The sequence below is a fragment of the Anguilla anguilla genome, chromosome 9 (genome assembly GCF_013347855.1).
Source record: "Anguilla anguilla isolate fAngAng1 chromosome 9, fAngAng1.pri, whole genome shotgun sequence".
Taxonomy (NCBI): domain Eukaryota; kingdom Metazoa; phylum Chordata; class Actinopteri; order Anguilliformes; family Anguillidae; genus Anguilla; species Anguilla anguilla.
In genome coordinates this window covers 42880853-42905259 of record NC_049209.1, presented here as the reverse complement: position 1 = coordinate 42905259, position 24407 = coordinate 42880853, and the positions used below count along the sequence as shown (strand labels likewise).

At 43.5% G+C, this 24407-nt stretch overlaps 3 protein-coding genes and 2 long non-coding RNA genes across 5 annotated transcripts in view; 2 read left to right on the top strand and 3 right to left on the bottom strand.

Moving 5' to 3' along the window:
* Window positions 1–6182, bottom strand: part of fam222ba (family with sequence similarity 222 member Ba) — a 42571-nt gene extending 36389 nt beyond the window's left edge. Inside the window, 1 exon segment of the mRNA XM_035433176.1 lies at window positions 6057–6182. The gene's annotated coding sequence lies outside the window, so the exon portion shown is untranslated.
* On the top strand, window positions 5260–13052 carry eral1 (Era-like 12S mitochondrial rRNA chaperone 1). Its single transcript, XM_035433177.1, has 11 exons — window positions 5260–5513; window positions 6096–6260; window positions 6721–6848; window positions 7003–7080; window positions 7295–7341; window positions 7462–7523; window positions 7631–7743; window positions 7885–8235; window positions 8624–8773; window positions 9115–9195; window positions 10638–13052. Exons 1-11 carry the CDS (start codon window positions 5408–5410, stop codon window positions 10758–10760), a joined length of 1404 nt encoding a protein of 467 aa, XP_035289068.1. The 5' UTR covers window positions 5260–5407; the 3' UTR covers window positions 10761–13052.
* LOC118235631 lies at window positions 12541–14240 on the bottom strand. The gene is made up of 2 exons (XR_004766890.1): window positions 14144–14240; window positions 12541–13556 (listed from the first exon to the last, which is right to left on the bottom strand). It is a non-coding gene; the product is annotated as an uncharacterized LOC118235631 (long non-coding RNA).
* A 2462-nt stretch (window positions 14241–16702) lies between these two features.
* Window positions 16703–17777, bottom strand: LOC118235205. Its single transcript, XR_004766805.1, has 2 exons — window positions 17689–17777; window positions 16703–17020 (listed from the first exon to the last, which is right to left on the bottom strand). It is a non-coding gene; the product is annotated as an uncharacterized LOC118235205 (long non-coding RNA).
* On the top strand, window positions 17162–23914 carry tbx16l (T-box transcription factor 16, like). The gene is made up of 9 exons (XM_035432344.1): window positions 17162–17334; window positions 17712–17874; window positions 18487–18589; window positions 19108–19272; window positions 19950–20096; window positions 20668–20738; window positions 21281–21360; window positions 22138–22363; window positions 22951–23914. Exons 1-9 carry the CDS (start codon window positions 17250–17252, stop codon window positions 23630–23632), a joined length of 1722 nt encoding a protein of 573 aa, XP_035288235.1. The 5' UTR covers window positions 17162–17249; the 3' UTR covers window positions 23633–23914.
* Window positions 23915–24407: the final 493 nt, after the last annotated feature.

Below are 24407 nucleotides of genomic sequence, written 5' to 3'. Positions count from 1 at the left end.
TACTGGTAACTGGTTTAGAAATGATACCCAAGACCTATGAACTGAATTCTGGGTTCATGCATCTATTACCAAAACACTGGCAAAGTTTTCGACTATTAGCAAATGATCATACTGTTAGCAGTAGTTGCTTGCTAAATATCAGTACAGCATCCATTAACACAATCAATTTGAAAGTATTATCAATCATAGTTTTATCATGTGGGAAATAATACATTGTAGCAACTTTAAAAAAAAAAAAATATATATATATATATATATATATATATATATATACACACACAAAAAAAATCATTGAAAAAAATAAAACAGTCCTAATCTTATTGTGATATTCTAAAATTGTTATCTAGCTTGAGCTTCACATTCATTTAAAGACTATAAGTGAACCCTACATTCTGTGGGTTCTTATGATTCAGAGACATATCTGCCACTTTATCCCTAAAACAAATAAAAAAGAAAATAAACATTATAGGCACACATTTTAATTTGGTTTAAACAAGACCACAACACAGCACATTGGGGTATTTGGGGTTCATAATGTCTGCAATATTGTTTTGAATATTAAAACCCTATATTACGGTTAGGTGAAAAAAAAATTGAAATGGTTGTCTTGTTCTAAGCTTCTCTTGAATTACTAAAAGGTAAGAGCTAACCTCAGCTAATCTGACACAGGTTGATTTTGTTGCACGTATGTCCCGACAAAGCATGCCATACTGAAGTAATACAACGGGTAAAGCCAGGCTTTCTGACATTATCCAGTTTCACAATGAAATGGCTGTCACACAGATCAATCTGTAAACCCATCGTCAATACTGTCATATAGTGTGTGATTTGATATACTGCTTGATTGTGGAGTCAGATCTGCAAGGATCTCTGGTCAAGGACTTATATTTCTATGACAACTGAAATAGATTGCACAATTACACCAGCCCAGCTGTTCCCTTTACAGTATTGATTCATATTGTAGCTGGAACATATAGGCTCAATACACTGAGACTTGTATGACAAAATATTTTGTATCTCTCTATATATATATATATTTTTCAAGATGACATAATGGGTAAATATCTGTACACAGATATACAAAGAAAGAATGCTTGCGATTACCATTTTTAACAAAGAGCCTAATGTAGATTGTTTTCATGCAATGCTGTAGTACTATAAGCTCAGTAAGTGTTATTAATGAACCTCTATCCACCAAGGACCAAGACAGCATACAAATGAAAGGGGGTCTCTGGGATGGATTATATGCATTCTTGTCAGATCGGATTTTACTGAGGTATGGTTCTGTGATTAGCAGAACACAGGAACACGTATTACTATTTTATAACAGTATCATTGATCAAAGCCAAAAACTGGCCCTGATAAACACAAGGTAAAACATAGCCCATCCTCAGTGTTATCAGTATCCTCCCAACTTCGTTCATATGCTTAAAATCACTAACTTACATTTTACATTATTATCTAGAAATTATAATCCACATAATTGAATATTAGGGATTCGAAGTAGGATGAATAAAATACAAAATAGTATTTTAAAACACGACTTTTTAACTGGACACAAGAAAAAAACAAAACCTTTACTACAATGTATTGTTTTGAAAAAAAGATAAGTATTTAAGCTATTTAGCTGGGTGAGTTATTTAAATAAAGCTCTACAAAATAAATGTATATACCCAGTGCTAAAATCTGTCAATGTGTGCTATTGATTGAGTAATTACACACAATACCCTGAAAATAATATTGAGATGATAGATCAAATAGTGGAAAAGTTACTTTTCCCCACTGCTGCAGTTGGACATCGGGTGAAACATGGGCCAAGTACTGGACACTGTGATTTGCGAATCAGCTTTGGACAGGCCGGCATCCGCTAGGATACTGCTCGCGATAAAAAAAGCACAGTGTGTACTACCCCTCCAGAACACCGCCAAATAAATGTGTATTATTGCGAGGCATTACTGTTCTCCTGATGATTTTATCTCTACCACACTAAACAAGGTAAACCAAAGCAGCTGCATGGCAGCTCTCCAAACCAGGCCATTTAATGGTGCCTGTAGTCATATTGTGTCTCAGAGCATCACTTTAGCTCTTCCCTGGGAGCACATCGAGTGAAAAACGCTGCTTGAAACCCCAATCACACAGCATCAGGGAAAGCCAGGGGAAGTGCACTGCAGTGGCTCCATCAGGCCATAATACAAAGTTAATGATGCAGAATGGTGTCTTTCTTCAACCCTGAAAGAAGTCAATACAGGATGTTTAAGAACAGCGTTCCTAATTATGCTTTTTATATTCAACACGGGTGTGATTGATGATTTCAAAGGAAGGCATTATTGATCCACTTCACAGACAAGTCATATTGATTGCATGTCTGGACTGAATATAAGTTTTTTTTTTTCTTTTGTACTTTTTTTGATTGGGGAGGGGGGGCTGAGAATCAGAGTAACAAATGTGAGCACAGGATTTTTTTTTTAAAGCACTTCGCTGTCGGCCTAATAAGGGATTCAGCAGCTGTATTGGCTGCATTATGAGAGGCAGTCATCTGTAATGCATTAGTGAGCGCTCCGTACGGTGCGGTGATCCTCCCACAGCTAGTCCCTGTCACACTCGCGTCCAGCGCTTATCGTTTCATTAACTTTGTTACTCCTCACCGACAGCAAGGTTGAAACGGTACCGCAGCAGCTGTTTGGCTGCAGATCTATTTGCGGCTTTTTCAATGGGCAGATATGAGGCTCGCTGAAAAATGAGACGTGACAGTGGCCACTCTCCTCCGGAGCCGACAAAGGCTCCACGAACAAAGGGAACGCCGCCGAGCAATGCTTGTTCGGAGCAGATTGCCGGGCTGCATTGTGAAGAATGCAGAAAGGGAAGCATCCGTGATTGAATCATGCTCTGCTGATTTTTTTAAGAGCTTAAATTCATTCTGTTCTCGGCACAGGAGCAGGACTCGAGGGGAAACGTCTCTCTCTCTCTCTCTCTCTCTTTTTTCTCCACGACTATATTTTTAATCCAGCTCTGCTCTGTAATCTGGATCTGAAATCGCCGTTGTGCCGGTCTGATTAAATGGTCCCCCGCAAGAGCAGTCCTTTCATTTTTGAGTGTGCCATTTTGCTTGTTTGAAGGGTAAAGCTAATGCGGTCAAATTACCTCAAAAAGCACTCTAATAATGTTACACATGCATTGGCCATATGAGTAAGAGCCTAGAAGCACACCTTCTGTTTGGATATGTGTGTTTGTGTGTGTGTGTGTGTGCGTGCGTGCGCGCATGTGTGTGTGAATTTACCCCAGAAAAATAATGCAAGCCCCCAGATAAACCTTTAATTGGGAGGCAGTCTTCTAGTCTATCTTATCTTTGTGTCCCAAAGGTCTAGAATCACTTTTCTGGGTCTTTCGTTTTGAATTCTATTCGGCGCATTTGCATTACAGCGTCTTTTTGTGGCCTCTCTTTCATTTTCTGTTTCAAAGGTGGATCATGACAGATTGCGAGCCACCTGATATCCCCCACCCCTCCCACAGGAGCTGTTTGTTCAGCTCGGAGCTGGCCCTGAAGGACTGCCAGTGAATATGTTCGATAGGTAAAGAGAAAGAGGAAGAAACATCCATTCTTTCTGCCTTTTACTTGAACCCGTGCTCTCGCCATTGTCGATTTAACTTGCGGAGCTTTGCTCTTAGAACTGAATATCTTGTTTGAAAATACTGCCTGTTTCCTGCGTAGGGACCTTTTCAGTTACTTGGCAGTGATTTTTTAAATAACCTTTGTGTCACATTTGCAATGCAATTTCTGGTGAGTTCTCAACTCTTTCTTATTATCATAACCTTCCCTGCAGAGGAAAATCATTGTGTTTGGCTGGTTTGCATTCTAGCCCTGTGTGGGTGAAAGGCATGACTGACACATCCATACCACACAAATGGTGTGACTCATGACCCCACGCAACAAACCAAACAGGACTTACCCATCATTGCTGGGAGACAAGGGCCGCTAGACTGCCTCACCAAAATGTTGTTCGAGCATCACACGACGTGCCAGTTGGCTCAGAGGCCATTTTGCACTGTGGAATTGCCACAGATCAAGGGCGCTTTATTCCGCTTTTAATGGATCGGCCACTTTAAAATGGCGGAGGAGAATCTGATGCTTTCAGGAGCCGGTTCAGACATTCGTGTTATCTCAGAGACATATTGCAGACATATGCAATATGGCACACAGTACTCCATCCCTATAATGGCTTAATGAATGTTCCACAACAGAGATTTAAGGGATGGGAAGGTGGGGGGGGGGGTGGGGGGGGTGGGGGGGGGGGGGGGGGTCTACGACTCAGCTGGATAATTACTATTTTTTAGCTCTGGAATGAATAAATGCTCTGGTTACTAATAATTATTAGCTTTACAAGCAGGAGTTTTAGTGGTAAAATGTGTTTTTACCACCACCAAAATAATTAACGTGATTTATTCTGTGCCATAAAGAGAACCATACCATGCTATAATATAAAATTAGGAAGTCAGAATTCTTTGTCAAAAAGTAAGTGAGACCAAAAGGACAGGCCTTAAAAAATGCATTACACACTCAAGCCATTGATGATTTCCTACTACCAGTTCATTTTACAAGTGCTTTTGAATCTGTTATTTTAAAACACAACTAGGGCACTGCCTGAAAAAGAGAACAGTTATAATATATGTACTATCCTGATGTGTTGTGTGTCCTGCAATGACATTACCTAGAATACAATACCAATCAATATTCAATATGTTAGAACTGACTGAATAAACTGCACCTGTATGCAAAGCATAATGTGTTTGCCACATATATTATACTCTGCAAAAGTATCTGCAGGCATGCATGACCATGATAATTATGCACTTTTGCACGTCGCTTTGGATAAAAACGTCTGCTAAATAAATGTAATGTAATGTAATGTAATGCAGTAATGTGACCTGAGAACTGTTCCAGAGCTAAAAGGCCTTAAAAGCACAGGACAACGATGAACTTCAATTACCTACATTAACCACTAACATGAGGACTTGTTTGTAACTATGAATTTTAATTTAATTACACAGTTTTCTAAACATAATCTCTACAATGGTTTCCCAAAAAGGTTCAAGTTAGTCTTTGGCCGGCTTCAATCATGCTTTCGCTGTGTCCGTTTAGCACATCTCCAGGTATCTGCTCCTAGCTGTCAAACCTCAGCAAGCAGTCTTGCTGCCTCTACACCGCTAGATGTCACTACAGATTAGACCTACTTCTGAGTTTACTGAGAGGACACTCTTAACCAAGTCCGTAGTTCTTTAGTCAAAGCAACATGTCTGCGCCCTATGGACAATGTGGAAGTAAACAATCATGACGACTCAAATAACCTTCCACATAAAATAGCCCATTCGGATCGCTTTTATCATCAGTGGGTTGTAATAACCGTTAACAATGGCGTTACGTTTTAGCGGCATCATTTTTAGAAATGTCTTGCGGTGTTCTGTTAAAGTACACAAAGCTGCGCCAGTTGAAAATGCGTCATGGTTTCTGAACACAGGTCAGTCCCAAACGTACTGCTAGCCAACGTTACAGATTTAAATCGACAGTTTGGCTGTGTTGATACATTCGTGTCTATTTATCTAATGATAGAAAATGTTGAGAAATTACAGAGGGATACACATGGCTGGCTAGCTATCATGTCGCTGATCCACGTTATGTTAGCTATTGCTAGCTGACCTTAGCCGAATAGCTAGCCAGCAAACTAAAAGCGCAGTTCTAGTTGACGACTGATTCTTCAAGTAAATTTACTTACCAAGCAGTATAGCTTGCTAGCTACTTCATAATACAGAACGTTTGCCATGATATTCGACATTGAAAAAAAGTAGAGCTAGCTGTTATTACTATTTAAGGGATTGCCTTATATCCACGTGTACTGGCTAGTTGGCTTGACTAGCTAACTTCCAGTGTTGACAGTGCTAGCTACGTAGCTATTCTTGTACTGGTTCGCTTATAAGTGTCTGTGTAGATCGATAGATACTTATGAGATTACATGACCCGTTATCAAATTACCCGTTAAAGTACCATACGAGTTGCTAGTCACCAGCATAGATGGTTGTCAATGTCTTTTTCTCTGGATCAGGTGGTGGTTTCGGCTGCTTGAGGACCAGTGGACAAATCTGTCTTCACTTCACTCCCGTCTGTTTTATTGCATCGGAGGCGGTTTCGGGAATGCTGGTACAAGGCAAAGCAGTAGAAACACATGACAGCTTTTGTCACCGTCCAGCCTCGGTTCCGCCTAACAACGGTAATTTAAGTGCTTCAGCAAAACGCGTCAGATCCGTCTTACGAGTGAACATGAGAGAGCTTTGTATTCAGATCAATGTGATACAGTTTTGTATTGCTGTTGTCATAAAATATTATTTCACACATGCTTTTTTTGTCTACTGGAAAGCACTTTGTACTGCAATCCACGTGCTATACAGATTAATTTATTGCAGTTTTGTATTCATGATCATGCAGCTTGTTTTTAATCAGTACCACCTCTTTTACCAGTATGCCTTCCCAATTATGGCCTATGCATTTGTGTATTATTGCTGCAGTCACTACGGAAACAAGCATTCCTTGATTTAGTTCTTATAATGAAAACACTTGGAAATTAATTTTTGGAGGGGTAGTGAGGAGTACCCTATCAGAACGTGCTTTTCTAACGCTGCTAACATCTTCCCAGGCAATGTAAACCCAAGTAAAACTCGCTTCTCTTTCAGCTGAGCAAAAGACTTTGCTGGTTAACCGTCCGGATCAACCTGAAAACTCAAAGATATTGAAAGTGGCCATCATTGGTGCCCCAAATGCAGGGAAATCAACTTTGTCCAATCAGCTCCTTGGAAGAAAAGTACGTGTCAATTTCTCACAGAACATGAAAGTACTGCCTTGCTTGTAATTTAGTTCACTTCAAGTTGAACTGTCCAATATGGCAAATAAACGAGTCAAAGTTCAACCATACGTATCTGCTTTCCAAAAAAGTTATGAATGTTATTTTTCCATAGGTGTTTGCTGTATCAAAGAAAGTGCATACAACTAGGTCTCGTGCTGAAGGTGTCCTCACAGAAGATAACACCCAAATTGTATGTTTTTTTTTTTGAATGATTAAATTGTGGGGTAAAAGACATTTTGTTACCATGGCTATACTTTGTGAAAAATATAACACATAAGACAGGATGCAGTTAATGCTATATGGTAATTACAGATCTTTGTATTATACAGTTCCTTTAGCCCATTGAAGTATGGTAGAGGATTACTGCACTTTCATACATTCTTACTGACTTTGTCTCTCTGTAGGTTTTACTAGATACTCCTGGTCTCACGACCCCTTCGAAAGTGAAAAGGTGTGTTCCTATACACAGCGTATATTGGGGAGAGTGGTTGTTGTAGGTCAGTACTGTGGCTGGGTTCCTATTTAAGTTCTAAATTAGGTTATTATAAATGTGTTGAAATTTTTTCCACAGGCACCAGCTGGAGAGGACTCTCCTTGTGGATCCTTGGAATTCAGTTCAGGAGGCTGACCTAGGTAAGACTCCCTGGACTTTCTAGCAAATGCAGCACTTCTGACAAGGACAGAATCAACACTCTGGTACTGATCTGTCAGTTCACTGTCCTTACTCCTCCCCTCCACAGTGGTAGTCCTTGTGGATGTGTCTGACAAGTGGGCCTGCAATAAACTGGACTTTGAGGTCCTGAAATGTTTGGCTCAGAATTCGAACATCCCAGCGGTCCTCGTCCTAAATAAGGTACTACAAGATCTGTGTGTCTATCCAGTGCTCTAAATCTGAAACTGGTGATTTTGCAATCTGGAGGTATGGCGTTCATGCAACTCGTGTGACGAGTGATGACTGCTCCTTTGATGGAGCAACCACTGTGATCTCCTGCAGGTAGATCGGTTGAAGGCTAAACATAAGCTGCTGGACATCACCTCCAGCCTGACGGAAGGAGTGGTCGATGGGCGGAAGATAAGAGTCAGTTCGGCCTTCAGGGAACTCCCTGAGAGGCGGGGCCTAAACTCGAAGGCGGCCGCAGCCGGAGTGGACGCGGGTGCGCAGGAGTCCGCGGACCCCTCCCCCCAGGGTCCCGCCGACCTCCCTCAGGCTGTCACCGCCGGCGACGGGAATCCAAAGCTGAGCAAAGAGGAGCTGGGGCAGCTGAAATCCAGGCACGGCTGGCCCCACTTTCGGGACGTGTTCATGCTCTCTGCCGTGGACGCTGAGGAGGTGGAAGCTCTGAAGGTATCCTTCCGGCTTCAGGCAAAAACCTCCCTCTAAATACCACCTAAACTCACACTTTACACTTTGCCTAGTATATATGTTTTGCAATAATGATAAATCAAAAAAATCGCCATCCAACTGAAACTCCAACGTGCTTATGAAAGAGCTCCAGCTGAAGAACTGATCAGTTTTGTTTTTTGAGCTCATAATGGATAAGGTTAGGATATAGACAAGGAAGCCTGACACGAGAGCTGCATTTCTAATCTCAGATGCTTCATGAATAAAGGTCCTCACCACTGTGATGGGGTCAGGCCGTGTTTTTCAAAAATGTGCTTGTGTATTTGTAAATTGTGGCCTTTGCTGTTAAGGCTGGGCATGTGACTGAGGGTGTTGGCCTTCTGACCCGCAGAGGTATCTGGTGCTAGGGGCCAAGCCGGGGTCGTGGCATTACCACAGCGGAGTGCTGACTGACCAGAGTCCAGAGGACATCTGCACCAACGCCGTGAGGGAGAAGCTTCTGGAATATCTTCCCCAGGAGGTGCCCTACAATGTCTCTCAGGTGAAAGGACACGCACGTTATCACACGCTGGGGACGCCCGCTCCTCCCTCACATCTAAACTGCCAAAGAGCTATCTCACAGCACAGCTTGATCGTTGTAACGAACACAAAGGATTTTGAACAACCAACCGCTGCATGTGATCATTAACTCGTACTGTCCTTCTTAGTTCATTTGTCAGGAAATTGTTTAACGTCCTCTCTTATGCGGGGGGTTGAACGTCATTTATTCAAGTTTCTCAGATAAATGTCTTGAGAAGATGAGCATAAGTAGGTTTGGTGAAGTATTAACTGTGTCCTAGTTTCTTGTCATTTTTTCCTCATTTCCACATTTTTGCATTTCAGATTATTGAAATGTGGCAAGAGGGAGAGAATGGGCAGCTGGACATATCGCTGAAGCTGTATGTGAAGAAGGAGGGTCACATGGTGAGACCCCCCGTAGTATTGCTCCATTATTTGTTTTCGGCTCGAAATGCAGGATAGAAGCCTGCCTGAGAATCTATGGTCTCACAACTCTCACCTTTCCAGCGTGACAGATAAGTGGTCACGTGACTCCAGGTGCGGTGATGTAATCTTGCTGTGGCGTGCACTTAAGTCAGCCGCTGCTCCTGCAGCTGCCGATTTCTCACTAGCCTGCGAGACGGGCCGGGTGTTGGGCTAGCCCAGCTGCGGTGGCGTTCGCACTATACCGCCAGCAGTGTTCGTATGTTAAACTTCGCAGCCCTCCTGATTGACCCCCTGTTCCACCGGCATTTTTAACCCCCTCTCGTGGACCCAAAAAGGACCTGCTTTGCCCCTCCTGTGCCCCCCGACAAGTCTGTGGTGCCCTTGCTCCATTCGCCGGGCCTGCCCTGGTTTCCGCGGTATCTTTTGCCCAGTCATGCAGGCACGGTCAATCTCCTGCCCGGCGGTGGTCAGTAAACCGTGATGTATCAGGCAGCCACAATGCTATGTGAAAGAAGGCAGTGCTACAGGAGGTTTTAGTTGATATCCCATGAGGTGTGACCAGCTTCATGGCTATCTGTACATTTCACACCCAGCTCACCCTGCAGTAATTGTTCGACTTCAGCAAACGCTAGTTTTTGTCCTGCCTGGCAGGTTTAGTGATAGCTGTAGCTTTCAAGCTTTTCTGTGCTATATGTATCAACTTATTACAGAAAGCACGGACAGCTTCATACTTGATATACAAAGATTGATGTGAAATGTAGAAAATGAACACCAGATTTTTTTCATGTTGTCATAGTAGCTAATTGATTGTGTATGAACCAGGTGCTTAAGAGTTCTGTATATTCAACGGACATTCTTTTTTCTGTGTAGTGTATGTCACCTTTTGCTCAAATTCATCTGAAGTATTCGAGCCTGGGCACTGCAGTGTCAGTCAGGTCTGGCTGGGTCTGACAGGACTTAAGTATTGATGGATCAGTGTACACAAACCACTCCTTCCCTGCAAACAGTCTTGTCTGCAACTGATCATGGCTTTTGTTGGTCACAGGATAGAGTGATTCAGTACTTTAATATTACTGCAGGGGAAGAGAAACAATGTAGCCCATACCTCCTAAAGTTAAATTTAAGCACCCAGGGTTATTTTGAGAAAAATGGTCAGTAGTTTACCGCACTGTTATAATTTGTTATGCAAAGCTAATTGGAGCTTGACCTGATTCTGGATTTGTCTAGAAAAAACCTATTTGAATATGAACCTCGGGGAACATGTGAAATGTGTTCCACCAATGAAACAAGTAGGAACAAAGAGCGTGTTTATCCTGAAAGTGTGCCATGTGATCAGTTTGGAGCTGTATTATCAGAAGGAAACAACTGTGGTTTTCCTATGCTACTAACTGAGGTAACTTTGAATTTCCCTTGGATTACAGAAAATGCTGATTGGACAAGCTGGTCAGGTGATTGCTAGGATTGCCGGGGAGGCAGGGGAAGATCTGGCCAATGTTTTCCTGTGTGATGTCAGGCTGAAGATAACCGTGAAGGTCAAAAAATAAGAGCGGGGTGGGGTGCTGGAGGACCCCTTGTTTTTTTTGATGAGCTGTTTTTTTTGGCACTTTTGAGACTTCTTGTGACAAGCCATCACTGAAGGACACCCTCATTAATATGGACTTAACAGAGCAGCCTCTGTGTGTATTCATATGCGTGCATGTGTGTGTGTGTGTGCGCATATGCCTACGTGCACATGTGACTGTGTGAGTGTGCACTCACTGGAGAGGTGAAGGTGTGAATATTAGATATCATCCAGTATCAGCCTCACCATACGCAGCTGACCAGCCCCCCCCCCCACTCATTATGACTCGGCTTATGAATTTAATTTGTGTGAAAAAGTCGGGAAAATGGACCTTATATAAAAATGAATCAGGAAAGTAAGATGATGCAACTTTACGGTGGATCTTATGTATGAACACTAAGCTCCTGAAGGGGAGGAGTTGCAGGGCGAGAGGACAGTGGCAGCAAGAGTAAGGGTGTGAGAGGCGAGGGGCAGGGGTTGGTTGAGCTTTTGAAAAAGGTCATTTTTTATCTGTCCCTCTGCAGCCCTTGGAATCAGCCTCTCACCGTTGGCCTTCTGCTAACCTGAGTGCCAGAAGATAAATATACTGGTTCAGGCACAGTCATGCATGGGGATCATTTCTCTCCCCTTCCCCCTCTTTCCATCCCTCCCTCTCTCTCTCTCTCAGTATCTGTCTCTCTCTCTTTCCCTACCCACCCCCCATCCCAAAGCTAAACTGTAAACACTCTGGCCCAGAGAACTAAATTACCTCCTTAATGGAACGCAACCTCCCCCACAAAATGGGTCAGATAATACAGATCAGAGCCACTTTTGTCCTTTAGAGTTTATGGAGGCTTGATCAAGGCCATCTTGATGAATAACTGGAGCAGGCAGCCCAAAGCCAGAGTACAGGGCTGTTACTGCTTTCTAAGCAAGCCAGTGTCATTCCAGTTCATTCAGTTGAGTAGAAGTGGCCATTTTGTTTGAATAACCAAATGGTTCACTTAAGGCCTTGGCAGAAGCTAGGCCTCAGTCTCCTCAGGGGACATGGATTACAAGTTTAAGTCTTGAAAGCCACCATCCAAATCCGATGATCTTGTGATATAAATGGAAAATTACAGTATCTATGGTAACACATTTCAGTCTGAATGCCTGTAATATAAGCAACTAATAAAGTTTTTTATTTTAAAAAAAGCTGATTTTTTTTATTCTAACAAAACCCATTATTAAGTTGAAACACAATAAATATTATAAATATTACTGTTATATTGACATCATTTGGGGGATTTAGCTTTCATCCTATCCGTGACCTGGATTCCTGTATTTATTTATATTTTCCTTATTGGACATTATTACACAGGAATGAATGGTGAGTGAGGGAGATAGTGCTATGAAATCCAGCTCCCTGTGTTTTTCCACAGGTTTTGAAATTGTGCATAACAGGATAAGAGCGTATCTTTTATCTTTATGAATGTATATGGCAGATAAATGCCGTTGGGTTCCACCATCCTCACCATACAAATTCCTGCTCTTAAGAAACTGATCAGGTCTGTTTACCGGAAAGAAATGTGTATGCATTCAGACCACGGCTATCTCAGACGGCCAGTTCAGCGAAACGTGTACTGCAGGGAACGTTCCAGTGATCCTCGTCTAATTTTAATCGATGCTCGTACTTTGTGTCCTAAAGACACGTTTTAATTAAAAGCTAAGTATTAAAAAAAAAAAAAGAATTCTGATAACTGACGTTTCTAAAACCAGCCAAAATTCAAGACACAGCTTCCAAGTGATTTCTACATCTGCCTTTTATTTTAATGTATGCATAAGCTTTTGTCATGACGCTGTAAAGAACATTGGAGATGAACCTTAAGCCCCATTCATGTACCGCTCCCACATGAGTGAGTCACTGCGGTCATTATTTCCTCCAAACATGCCTCCAGGCAAGTGGCCGAGGATTTTATAGGTTTAATGACCTCTCATTGCTTAAGCCTTGCCCCTCCATAAACATACTAATGTATAATACACTTAGACATTTCCTACTCGCAATACTGTCCAGTGTGTGCACTGCACTGTGTCCAGAATTCATTAGTCGGTGAATGAGTAATACACGTATTTATGTATTAATATATGTATATGAGTAATATACGTATTTTTGTTCTTGCATTGCTCTGTGAAGTGTATCTTTTGACAAGCACCAAGCCCTTTTTATTTGTTACATTATACAAGCTCACAATAGATCATACTGTCAGCTCTGTAGTTTGTGTATGGGCCAAAGTCACAGCAGTTACAGTAAAAAAAACAACAACAAAAAATACAGATAAATACTGTTGCAAATAATGCCTCTGAATATAATCATTTGAATATTTTTGAACTTTTTATGAACGATATTAAATGGACATACTCGTTAAAATTTTAACTATTAATTGTCAGAGCACCAATAATTTATGGCCTCAGATGTTTATTTTGAAAATCCCGTCGCCCATTGGAAACACTGTTCCTTTGAGCAGTCGAAGTCGCGTCAGCCATCGTGCGTAGTCCCCCCGTTCTGGCAGTTGCGGACGAGAAGGAGAAGGGGCAGTTTAACCCTTACCATTACTAAAAACTCAGTAATGGTAACGGTTTTACCGCCACTCCCTGTGAGTCTTCTGCTGGTGCAGCGCAGCCCCCGCACTCTGACGGCGGAATGGGACCCTGGATAGTACATCATCTATACTGTAGTGTCTCAGTAATGAACTTACAGTATACGGTGATATCCTGTCCAGGGCGCAAGACGTAATGCAGAGGCTCAGGAATCTGAGTCATCCTGTGGCGAAGGAAAGTGGCGTGCAAAATTAGATCAAACTTTACAAAATATCCAAGATGGAATGAATACCTTTTAAAGCAAAATAATCCGACCATTAACTTGCATTACAAGTGCATTGCGAATTTATATTCATATTTTTGTGTATGAAAAATCCTTTCAAAAATCTTTTTCTAAGTAAAATGAAATGAAATGTATATTTACAAGTTTCGACAAGTCTTGTCCTCATAAGTGGTTTTTACTCAAGCATCAGTTTTCAACTTTTAAGAATATTAAAAAATTATTCATGAGCACATGGCCCTTTTCCCTTTAATCATCCAGGTCTATCCTCTCTGTAATCATTATTGCTAGTATTGTATATGGCCTGTCTGTTTAACTGCGAGTAGCAGTGGCATTCCCTGACTAAGTGCAGTTTTAGCCGAGTCATTTGTGGTTTGCCTCGGTCCTTCCACCAAATCTTCCTAGTCTTCTACTTCTTCTTTAAAAAGAAAAAAAAAAAACTTGGACATAACATTCCTACACACAATTAGGGGTCTCAAATGAGGCCTTTGACAGCTTTAGAAGTTATATTGACTGGTTTAAGTGCTCACCTTTGTGTCTGCGGTCCTCTTGAAGCGAGTGTTAATGAATGGCTTAATTATGCCTTTTTATTGTGCCGCGTCTCCGTGCTGTTCGCGGTCCCCTGACAGATCGCACGGCCCTCCCGGCCCTCCTTTTAACGGCGTTGCCTCATTTGCATACTGCGATGACCTCGGACTCCCATTTTCTCTCCTCGGGCCCGTTTCTGACCAATGACGAGCCTTCCCAATATCTGAGCAGTTGCACAACGTGTTTTTTTCATGCTGCATGATGTCCCCCCCTGCATACTCTGCCCCCCCCCCCCCCCACACCCCCCTCATTTTCATGCAGTATGTGTTGGGCCTATACTTCAAATAGTCCTATGTTGTGATAGGTTATGATGGCAGCAGCAATTTGTTAGAAACGATTTGTCCACTGTTTTTCATTTGCATTGGTAATTTCAGGATATGACACAGATCTGCCATTGTTAAAGTACATATCACAAAGAGCCCCTCTTTGAAGTATGGCGACAGGGTGGGTTTAGACCAATGCACACTGTAAAGACCGAAGCACTGAACGCTGAATAATTTACCCAGAGCTCTGTGGAAGAACTCTGGGCAGATGCAGATAGAGAAAAGTGCTTTCTAAAAATACTGTCCAGCCGAAGTATTGGGGATATTTCTGTGGGCTGTGAGCACCTTCAATAAACTACCGTCTTCCCGAGTCTCATTTGTTCAATCTGAAACGCTGCCTAAGCAAGAACCGTTTGTTCAAAAAATGTTGTTCTTGAATCTGACTTGGAGAGTAGACTCTGCTGCTGCATATGGTCTGCATTAGAGCGAGTTAGAGAGGCACTGAACTCTGCAGTCATGCGTCTTTGCTTCATTTATTTAGATCTGAGTACACAAGGAATTAGTCCACATTCTCAAGCCCATTTAAAGATAACCTCATTCTAAACAAACAAACCATCGAGAGAATGGAATACAAATGGGCTGAGATAAATTTGTTTGTAAAATTACAATGGCTCTGAGGAACTACGTTTATATTAGTGATATGGCCAGTTTCACAGCAAAACAATGGCAAACATTAAGTTATATTTATTGGTTATAGGCTGTCATGAACTCAGCATATATACCTTGTATAAACAGAATGCATTTCTAGAGGCCCTTTTGGCATATGTTCATAATTGTAACTACTGTAGCTGTGAAATAGAAAAACAAATTAACAGATTTTTATTAAAATATGCACACAATTTATGGACAAATATGAAACTTAACAGGGGAGACCATATTGTTGCCATGGAAACCAGATCCTGCGTATGGGTGGGGACCATAGGTGGGGACGTGACTGGGCCGATGACTGCTTGGGCTGGACCCACAGATAATGAAAAATAATCTTTGGGCTGCAACCCAACAACCTGCTGTCAGTATGCAGTTAATTATCACTAACAGAAATAAATGGCAGGTTTTTGTTAGATCACGCGTACTTTTCACAGGAAGCAGTCTTTTCTAAGGAAATGCATATAAGATCTATTTATTTTCTGAACAGCTGTATTTAAAATAGACAGCCCTCTACATTTAAGAAACAACATTGTTATCATGTTGCTACAGTTCATAAAGATCAGTAATAATATGAGCACAGTAATGTATGTTCCACTACGGTTTTCAGAAATATTTGTAGTTATACTTATTAGATAACATGTATGTGTATCATTACATAACAACTACATTATATCATGTCTTTTGCCACTGATATTCTCTGCTTTATGGGTAGCATATTGTTCATGGTCTATGAAATGACACCAAATACTGTTTATTGGTTAATGTCTCAAAAATAAATTTCTCTTTGATCATATGAACATTCAACAGGACTATGGAGATGGCAGATTTTACAGAAAAGCCCCCTTTGCTCTGCTTTGCCATAATTTGTGTATGATGGAAATAAAATGGGAAGATTGCCATCGCTTCAGAGAAATTCCTCTGGTGAACCAGCTCGGCGCAGTGGAACGAGCGTGAGTGTGTTTTTAAAGCTGCGGCTAATGGCAGTGGAAGCCCCCCTGTCTCCTAATGGCCCAATTAAATGTAAATTTACAGACATTTCACAGTGGACAGAAAAACCACAGCACTTTACACACAAATACCCGTTGCGCGGCGCGGGAGCCGCTGCGTCCCTCTTTATCGAAAGCTAACGTTTACGAAACCCCAGGGTCCCCCCCGCGCGCGTGTGCGGCAGGCCCGCGCCATTCCCCCGTGCTTTCATCCCCGCGTCTGAAGCAGAGACTCCTCGCTTTACAGCCGGGCTTCACTCCGATATTTACACTTCACAGGAAATGCTGCTTGTGGAAATTAAGCACAGTTGTTGTTATTTTTAACTATTAAACAAGTTATACGGGTTATACTGTGGTATTTTTCACGTACGTAGACGACATCCCCGATCTCAGACCGAGTCGTAAAAGCTGACTGACTACCTAATTGTGGTTTGTAGAAGTAAAAAACAGATTCTCATTAAAATGTAGGGCAGTGCATATACTTTTACATTTGAAAAATACATTATACATGAATGCTCCAGTAATGTGGCCGAACACTCAAGCAAGCCCTGATCCATTTATTGAATGCTGCGTTCATTTTTAAATGAAAAAGCTATGTCTGCCTCCACTAGTGGAAAGGCAAGTGAAAGTTCTTGAGAAAGTGTCACGCAGGCAGTTAATTCACTCAACATGCACTCCATTTACACACCATTGCCCGCAGTCTAGGCAGTATGTGAACTCTATCAATAAAGGAACCGGGCCTGCTGGCTTCCTGTAGTAATGGCAGGACAACTGCTCAGGTGATTAACGCCTGTGAGAGGGGTTTTGAAGTGGAGGAGCCCGCCGTCTCTGATGTGGCCACTGCTCGAGCGCAGATCCCAAACTGTGAGAGACGGGAAGAGAGATCAAAGGGAGAGAAATTTGTTGTTGTTGCATCCCGCCCCCAACTGCCACCCCCCCCCCCCCCCCCCCCCAACACCAACATCTTGCATGGACAAGGTAGAAGGCATGACATTTTATCCATCCAATCAGATACCCAGCGAGCACCAGTAACACCAGCATCAGCATCTGAAGTTCCTTAGACTGGGACTGGCACAGCTAGCTCCAAGGCCATGTTTCTGCATGAAGAGAGGCCATATTGTGACTACTCCTTTCCCCTCAACCCCCAGCAGAGCACCTACAGTTCCTTCCCACCGGGTAGGTATTTTTTTCTTGACAGTTGAATACAGCTAATGTTTATAGGTTATTGATTAGATCATATGCAGGAGCCATTTTAATATTTTTTTTCCATTGCTATTCATGGCTTGACCGGAGGGCCACTTTGCTGTGGCAGAGCTACTGTTTCTGCTCTTACAGTAATAATGTGGTAGAGGCCACAGCCATAATGCGGACATTTATTTTTCCTCTGGGTGCAATAAAATATCGGATGCTCTTTTTTCCCCTCTAGTGGGAGGAAGGAGGTGATAGAAGTAACGATGTGATTCCATTACAGGTTTGATTCCGGTAAAATTGCTGAGAGTGAACCTGTCGCGTAATCATAAGTCGACTCACGGAAATGTTCTTTCGGTTGGCAGAATGGAAAGATGCGGTTCTCCGGAGCCAATGTCGGGATGCCGCGAAAGTGGAAGCGCAGGGCGAAATTTGCGCCCAGCAGACACGGGTGTCGCTACAGGGTCGCGAACTATGGGACACATTCCGAGGCATAGGAACAGAGATGATAATCACAAAAGCTGGCAGGTAGGTTTCGCTTGAGTTAACCATTCTAACCTCCAAATGTAAATGTGAAAGGGTCACACGGCGCATATGCACATCAAACCGGACTTTATGAAGAACCAAGATAATGTTTTATTCAATTTTTATTTGTATAGCGCTTTTTACAGAGACCTGTCACAAAGACACTTAACAGAGTAGCAAGTCTTGAAGTATTACAATGGCTTTACTCACCTAAGTGCTTCATAATGATTTGTCTTTTTTTAAAACGGGGACACTTTGCTGCTCTATTTCAAGGCAGTAGGCCCAGAGCGATCAGAATTGAGATGCAAAAAAGAAGCATTATAACATAATAATAGGCTACACCTCTGAAAAGGCAGTGATGGATTCCAAAAATGTTTTCTGTTCGAATATAACTCATTTGCTGTTCCGCCAGTGTAAATGATATAGCACGAAAGCACTGTTCATCGTCATAAAACTGAGAGTAGGCTAAATAACACCTCTTAGTCTGCGCTTATATCCAGTTATACCAACGTAACCTACTAGAAGTAACTGGATTTAAAAAATTAAATTCTCATTGCGGAATTCGATAGGCTTAATGCTGAGGCCTAGTGTGAAATTTTGTGTCTTGCTTTTCAGACGGATGTTTCCCGCCTGCAAGGTCAGCGTCACTGGGTTAAACCCCAAGACCAAGTATGTGCTGATGATGGACATGGTGCCTTTTGATGACAGTAAATACAAGGTGACGACATAAGCTCGCTCATGAATAAGGATTAATCTGCGTTTTTGAACTGTATTTTAAAATTGTCAATAAGCTGTTTAATTTACCCAAAACAGTACCGATAAAGGCCTTGGAGTGAAAAAGGCATAATATCTTGGATGGAATAACTTTGTCATTCATACTTTTGCCCTGTTGGAAGTAATCATATCGTGCTGCTTTTTCAAATCGATTTTGCACTTTCAGCCTAATTAATGCAGTTCTTTCTTGCATAACTGAAGACCTACATATGACCTGCTCTGAGTCTATTCAGTTGTTATATATTTATATGAATTCTGAGTCAATTTGGAGCCTGAGGCTGTTCTGTATGTGGCAGTGAGTGAAGTGTTGAACTCAAGTGAAGAGTGTGGAGCAAAATGTCAGTCTAAACCCATTGGGCCTGTCCAGGTACATTGGTTAGTCAGGGACAGGTGGATGTTTGTGTGTGTGCGTGTGCATATGTGTGCATGGATGCAAATGACTGACGATGGGCCTCCTTGCAGTGGAACAAGGACAGGTGGGAGACGAACGGCGTGACCGAACCCCACCTGCCCAACCGCTTCTTCATCCACCCGGACTCCCCCGCCCTGGGGGAGAGGTGGATGCAGTACCCGGTCTCCTTCCACAAGCTCAAGCTCACCAACAACACCCTGAACACCAACGGCCTGGTAAGACCGAGGAGCCGCCGCAACCAACCGCGCGGTCTGACACTCACCATTCCCAGAGTGCCTTGCGCTAATCCGAATCACAGAGCACATGACTGTGTGCGCTGGTGAACAACGCCGGATATTCTTGTCAGCTTCTTAGCATGTTGCATGCTGCTGAATGCACTTCCTTCTTATACCCCTCTCCCACTTCAGGAATGCGCCACTAGACCTTTGTGAGAGAGCGAAATGCCGAGGCCTCGTTACATAGACTCCATTTCCCTTGTATTTCCTAACGCAGGCCAATGTCTTTTAATGTACGTTGAGCTAAGGGGACTGAGCTTTGGATTAAAACAGTATATCAGTGTTGTGCCTCAGGGACAGCTGGGTAAAAGAGCGAAAGTACAGCTTCATTAGTCTGGATGGGGAGAGCAGGAGTGGTCACGGCAAGGGGACGCTAATCCCTAATATTCTCTTACCCAGGATAATATCCACCAAATAAAAGGCCACAGTCTGAGCTCTGTGTGTTGGCACGTACACCCATGGTGAACAAAACCTGATGACTCCCCTATCAGCTATGACCCGTGTACACTCAGAAGACTGCAGCGTGGGGCTCAGAGATGCAGTCCACTCGCAGGCGGTCAGGCTAGCGCGTCGACCGCGCTCCTCACCTCTCGCGCTGCGCGTCGTTTGTCTTGCAGGTGATTCTGCACTCCATGCACAAGTACCAGCCCCGCCTGCACATCCTCCAGACCCCGGACCCCTGCGGCCCGCACTCCCGGGGCTACCTGCGCTTCACCTTTCCCGAGGCGGCTTTCATCGCGGTGACCGCCTACCAGAACCCGCAGGTATTGGACTCTGCCTCTGAGCCAGACATAACCAGAACCTGCAGGTACTGGACTCTGCCTTTGAGCCAGACATAACCAGAACCCGCAGGTACTGGACTCTGCCTTTGAGCCAGATATAACCAGAACCCGCAGGTACTGGACTCTGCCTCTGAGCCAGATATAACCAGAACCCGCAGGTACCGGTCACTGCTTCCTAGCCAGATATAACCAACTGATTGAGATAGAGTGCTGGAGTTCAAATAAGACTGTGTCCATCACAAATGTTTAGTAATAATATATTTGTTTGTTTTTGGGAGATTGAGATGCAGATTTTCACTGTAATCAATATGGATAGGTTCAAGCTAAAGCTATTCTATTATCTCTTCTGCCATCTGGTGGCAAATAACAGTAATGATTTGAACTCTAGAAGAACAAGGCTGTTTATAGTTATGAACAAAAATATATTGATGCTACTTATTTCCATCAAATTCTTTTTATTGTGTTAGCATTAGCATTTAAGCATTATTAAGTTATACTTCCATTTTGCTTCATCGAGAGCTCCTGGGAAATATTTTATTTGTTTACATTTCAGATAACAAAACTCAAGATAGACAACAACCCATTTGCAAAAGGCTTTCGTGATCATGGACTCAATGGTAAAAGGTAACAGACATCTGGGAAACTGGCTTAATTTCTGTAAGGATGAGTGGTTTAAAGTGAGGAAGCTCGTAACTTGAGATGCTATGGAGCAATCAGTCTGACACAATTGGTTGTTTGAAGAGGTCACATTGTGTTACGCTGATTACTTACTTATCTTAATTCAAGCCATTGACTTTCTTCACATTAGATTGTAAAACCAAGCTGTGTGGACAGAGTGGGATTTAGGAACATTGCTATTCTGCTTAGATCAGCTCAACCAGATAGAAAACACTGGAAAAATAAGTAGATAATTTAAGTGAGAATGTGGTGCAGATATTTCAACACAAAATTATTATTTTTCTCCTTTCATGTATGAAATTTTATTCATACACTGCAAATAACACATTGAATTGCATTTTTTTGAAAGTTCTAATGGGTATTGAATATGACACATTGACTTTTACATTTTAGGCTAAGGCTTTGTGGTGTGGGCTGTCCTGTCTGGATTTTTGGTTTTGTGGTTGAATCATTTTAATTTGATTTATTTATTGATTATTTTTTCTCAGGCAGAGGGAAAGGCCAGTCCAGAACTCCAGGAAACAGCCAGCAGAAAGTTCCCATGAAACAGGACCCAGAAGCCCTACTGGTACTAGTTCATTTTGTTGAAATATGAGATTCTATCATTAAGTGAATGTATTTGCTGCACAGGCACATTGCAGAACACCCCTCAGGTAACCCTTGGGTCCTTATTTACAACTGTTGTACACGTAACGATTGAGAGTGCTAGAGGTTATACTACATTTGGTATATTTTGCTATGCCATTGGACTGATACAAATGGAATCACCTCTGTTTGAGGTGGCGGGCAGTTTATAAGGTCTTCTTCAGAGTTTTGTAATTGTAAAATTAGGGTATTATCTCACCAATTCTATATGGATTTAACCTGGGTAGTTTTTCCCCAGGGGAAAAAAATAGGCTTTTGGTCAGCCAGCAGATGGCACTTTGTACCAAATATTTATGTCCCTAATGAAGTGTCAGATTGCATGGAGTTGCTGCCTTGTGAATGAGTACTTTGCCCTGATTCTTGGAAGTCAATGAGAAGTTTCGCAACAAGCGGAAGCGGCAACCCGTGCTCTGACTAAATGCTGAAAAATTTGTCAATCAGGAAGTATTCTGTTCAGGTTTAACCAACCGAACAATCCTGGTCCCTCCCACTGGAACTGCTCTGTGGCAAACGTTCTGGCTGCCACCAGCTGACTGGGCCTTACAGTTCAGCGTTGGCTGCGGTATTGTCCCCGCACCTCGTGGAAGCCTTTTTACGACATGATGAGAAAACTGCTACACGAACGCAACGGGCCAGTTTAAGACAGTTTAAGCGGTGCTTCTCCCTCACGGGCCGTTATTGTAATCGCGTCTTTTTCCAGCGGCGAAGGCATTCGACGCAGGTGACGGAGCAGACCTCACGGTTTCCAGCTCGGAGGACGCCTGCGCCTCGGCGTCCCGGGCGGAGGGCGGGGCCGGCCCGAACCCCTTCATCTCCGCGTTCATGAGGCGGTGTGCCGCCGACACCGCCTGCGGCGTGGAAGAGTGGGCGGAGGGCATCAAGCTCCTGAGCAGCCAGGACACGCTCCCTGCCACGCCCTACGCCAGGTAGGGGAATCGGCCCTGGCCTGGATCACACCTGTTCTGGACTCGTCCAATTAGAACTCCGCTGTAGCTACATTCCACCGGACTGAATATAAACAGTTCTAGAATTCCCGTTCCCATTTCTTGACTTCTGCTACACCTGAGTTTTTAAAAAAATGTATTACTAAGACAACTGTGAGAATGTAAAGTGTGTGGTTAAAGTGCAAATTAATGCAAATGGAAACTGGTACAATTAATGCATTTATGCAATTAGCTTGCCCAGAACCTTGACTACATTAAAACAAGACAGCCATTCTCACATGCAAACGAACAGGTAATGACTAGCAGCGGCTTTCGCGGCTTGCTCTCGTCACGTGACGCTGCTTGTCACGAGCGCAACACATTTTGAATCACCTGACTCGGTAGGCGTTTTTTTTGCGCGCAAGCAGAATAAAATGTTTGCAGAAGCACGAGGAATGTCGAAGTCAGGGCAACGTTTCGAACGGAAACGTAGCTTCGGCGTCTGTCATGGTTTCGTAACGGCGCAGGCTGACGCTGCACTTTCGGCTGCGGGCCCTTCCTTGTGTGACCTTCCTCTCTTGTTTTTTCAGCTCCGCCCATTATGGAGGCCGGCCTCCCTGCCTGCCCAATAGCGTGGCGGGGCTCCCCAGGCCGCCTCCTCAGGGCCCGTCCTTGGAGAGCCTGGGCTGCGGGAGCCTCTCGCTCGGCCCCCAGGGTCTGCGTTCTCACGGCAGCGGAGCCGAGGACCAGCCACTGCGCCCCGGCGACCAGCCACAGCGCCCCGGCAACCACCCCCCCGCCGCCTCCGAGGCCGACGCGGCGGCAAAGGGGAGGGCCCAGCTGCAGCCGGACTTCGACTACCCCCTCCCTTACCCCCCCAAGGTCAGCAGGGTCCACCTGCCCGAAAGCACTCTGAGGAGCCTGGAAATGGCCTCTGCCGGCGACCCCAGCAGCCCCCGCCCCCTCGCTGACATCATCAACAGGATTCGGGGGAGACGGGAGGGCAGTCCGGGGAAACTCCAGCCGGCTCAGGCCGCCTGGCCGCCCCTGGCCCTGGCCAAGGACGCCCTGGCACAGCCGTACCAGTCGCCGCTTGAGCGCAGTGGCGAACACCTGATTTTGCAGGGCATGCTGGGATACCAGAGTGGCACGGCAGCCAGTGCGCAGGTGAGCAGTGGCCACGCTGACGCCAGAGTGCCACTGTCCCCTGCGGAGTACCCCTACAAAATGCCTCTGCTCGACTTCTACGTCAACGATTTCACTAGGAGATGAGGGCCAGAGGAGTCAGAAAAACACACCTTTGTGCCTAGAGACCTGGGCCTCAACAGAGACAGCCCAATGGACTGACAAAGCACAAGTGTGCCATTTCTTTTTTTTAGCCATAAAAAGATTATTAAAATGTTGGTACATTGGCAACATTAAGGTGTATATACCAGATAATATTTCCCTTCCTTTACTCTTTTGAGTTTGTTACAGCTCCAGGTGTATTCCTTTGTCCAATGTTAAAAGTGTGATGGATGGGTGGTTAAAAAATGTTTAATGAATCTGAATAAATTTCTTTTTTTACCAAATAATGTTTCTGTACTTTTAAAAGTATAGTCCACATATTCTAGCATGTCATCTACTGGGGTTATATGACAACTCTTTGTATTATACTTACTTATACAATAATTCATTGGTATCACTGCCCAGGCAGCCATCCTAGTAACAGGTTTCATTTCCACAGGGGGCTATGGCTAAGAGAAGAGCTTCATTATGTACGCTATTCCTGTCCAACATTGTACCGGTAGGTCCTACACTGGTAGGCACTACACAGCTGTCGCTTCAAATGTGAACACAACCGGTGGTCTGTGGGCCCATGAAGTATTGAATTCTCACCACTTCCTGTACCGGGCAGTTGCCTTCTGGGCTCGTCTCATTGGTTCGGCATGTCGACTGCAGTTAAAAGAGAATCGCTGTTCAGTTGCATTACATTACATTACATTACATTCATTTGGCAGACGCTTTTATCCAAAGCGACGTACAAAAAAGTGCATTTCATGGTCGT

Bases quoted from the DNA above. Each gene is read 5' to 3' on its own strand.
- tbx16l (XM_035432344.1), top strand. From the start codon at position 17,250: ATGTTTCTGCATGAAGAGAGGCCATATTGTGACTACTCCTTTCCCCTC. The intron at 17,335-17,711 runs GTAGGTATTTTT...TTCGGTTGGCAG, and splicing joins CTACAGTTCCTTCCCACCGG to AATGGAAAGATGCGGTTCTC. The intron at 19,273-19,949 runs GTAAGACCGAGG...TTTGTCTTGCAG, and splicing joins CCCTGAACACCAACGGCCTG to GTGATTCTGCACTCCATGCA.
- eral1 (XM_035433177.1), top strand. From the start codon at position 5,408: ATGGCGTTACGTTTTAGCGGCATCATTTTTAGAAATGTCTTGCGGTGT. The intron at 7,744-7,884 runs GTACTACAAGAT...GATCTCCTGCAG, and splicing joins CGGTCCTCGTCCTAAATAAG to GTAGATCGGTTGAAGGCTAA. The intron at 8,774-9,114 runs GTGAAAGGACAC...TTTGCATTTCAG, and splicing joins TGCCCTACAATGTCTCTCAG to ATTATTGAAATGTGGCAAGA.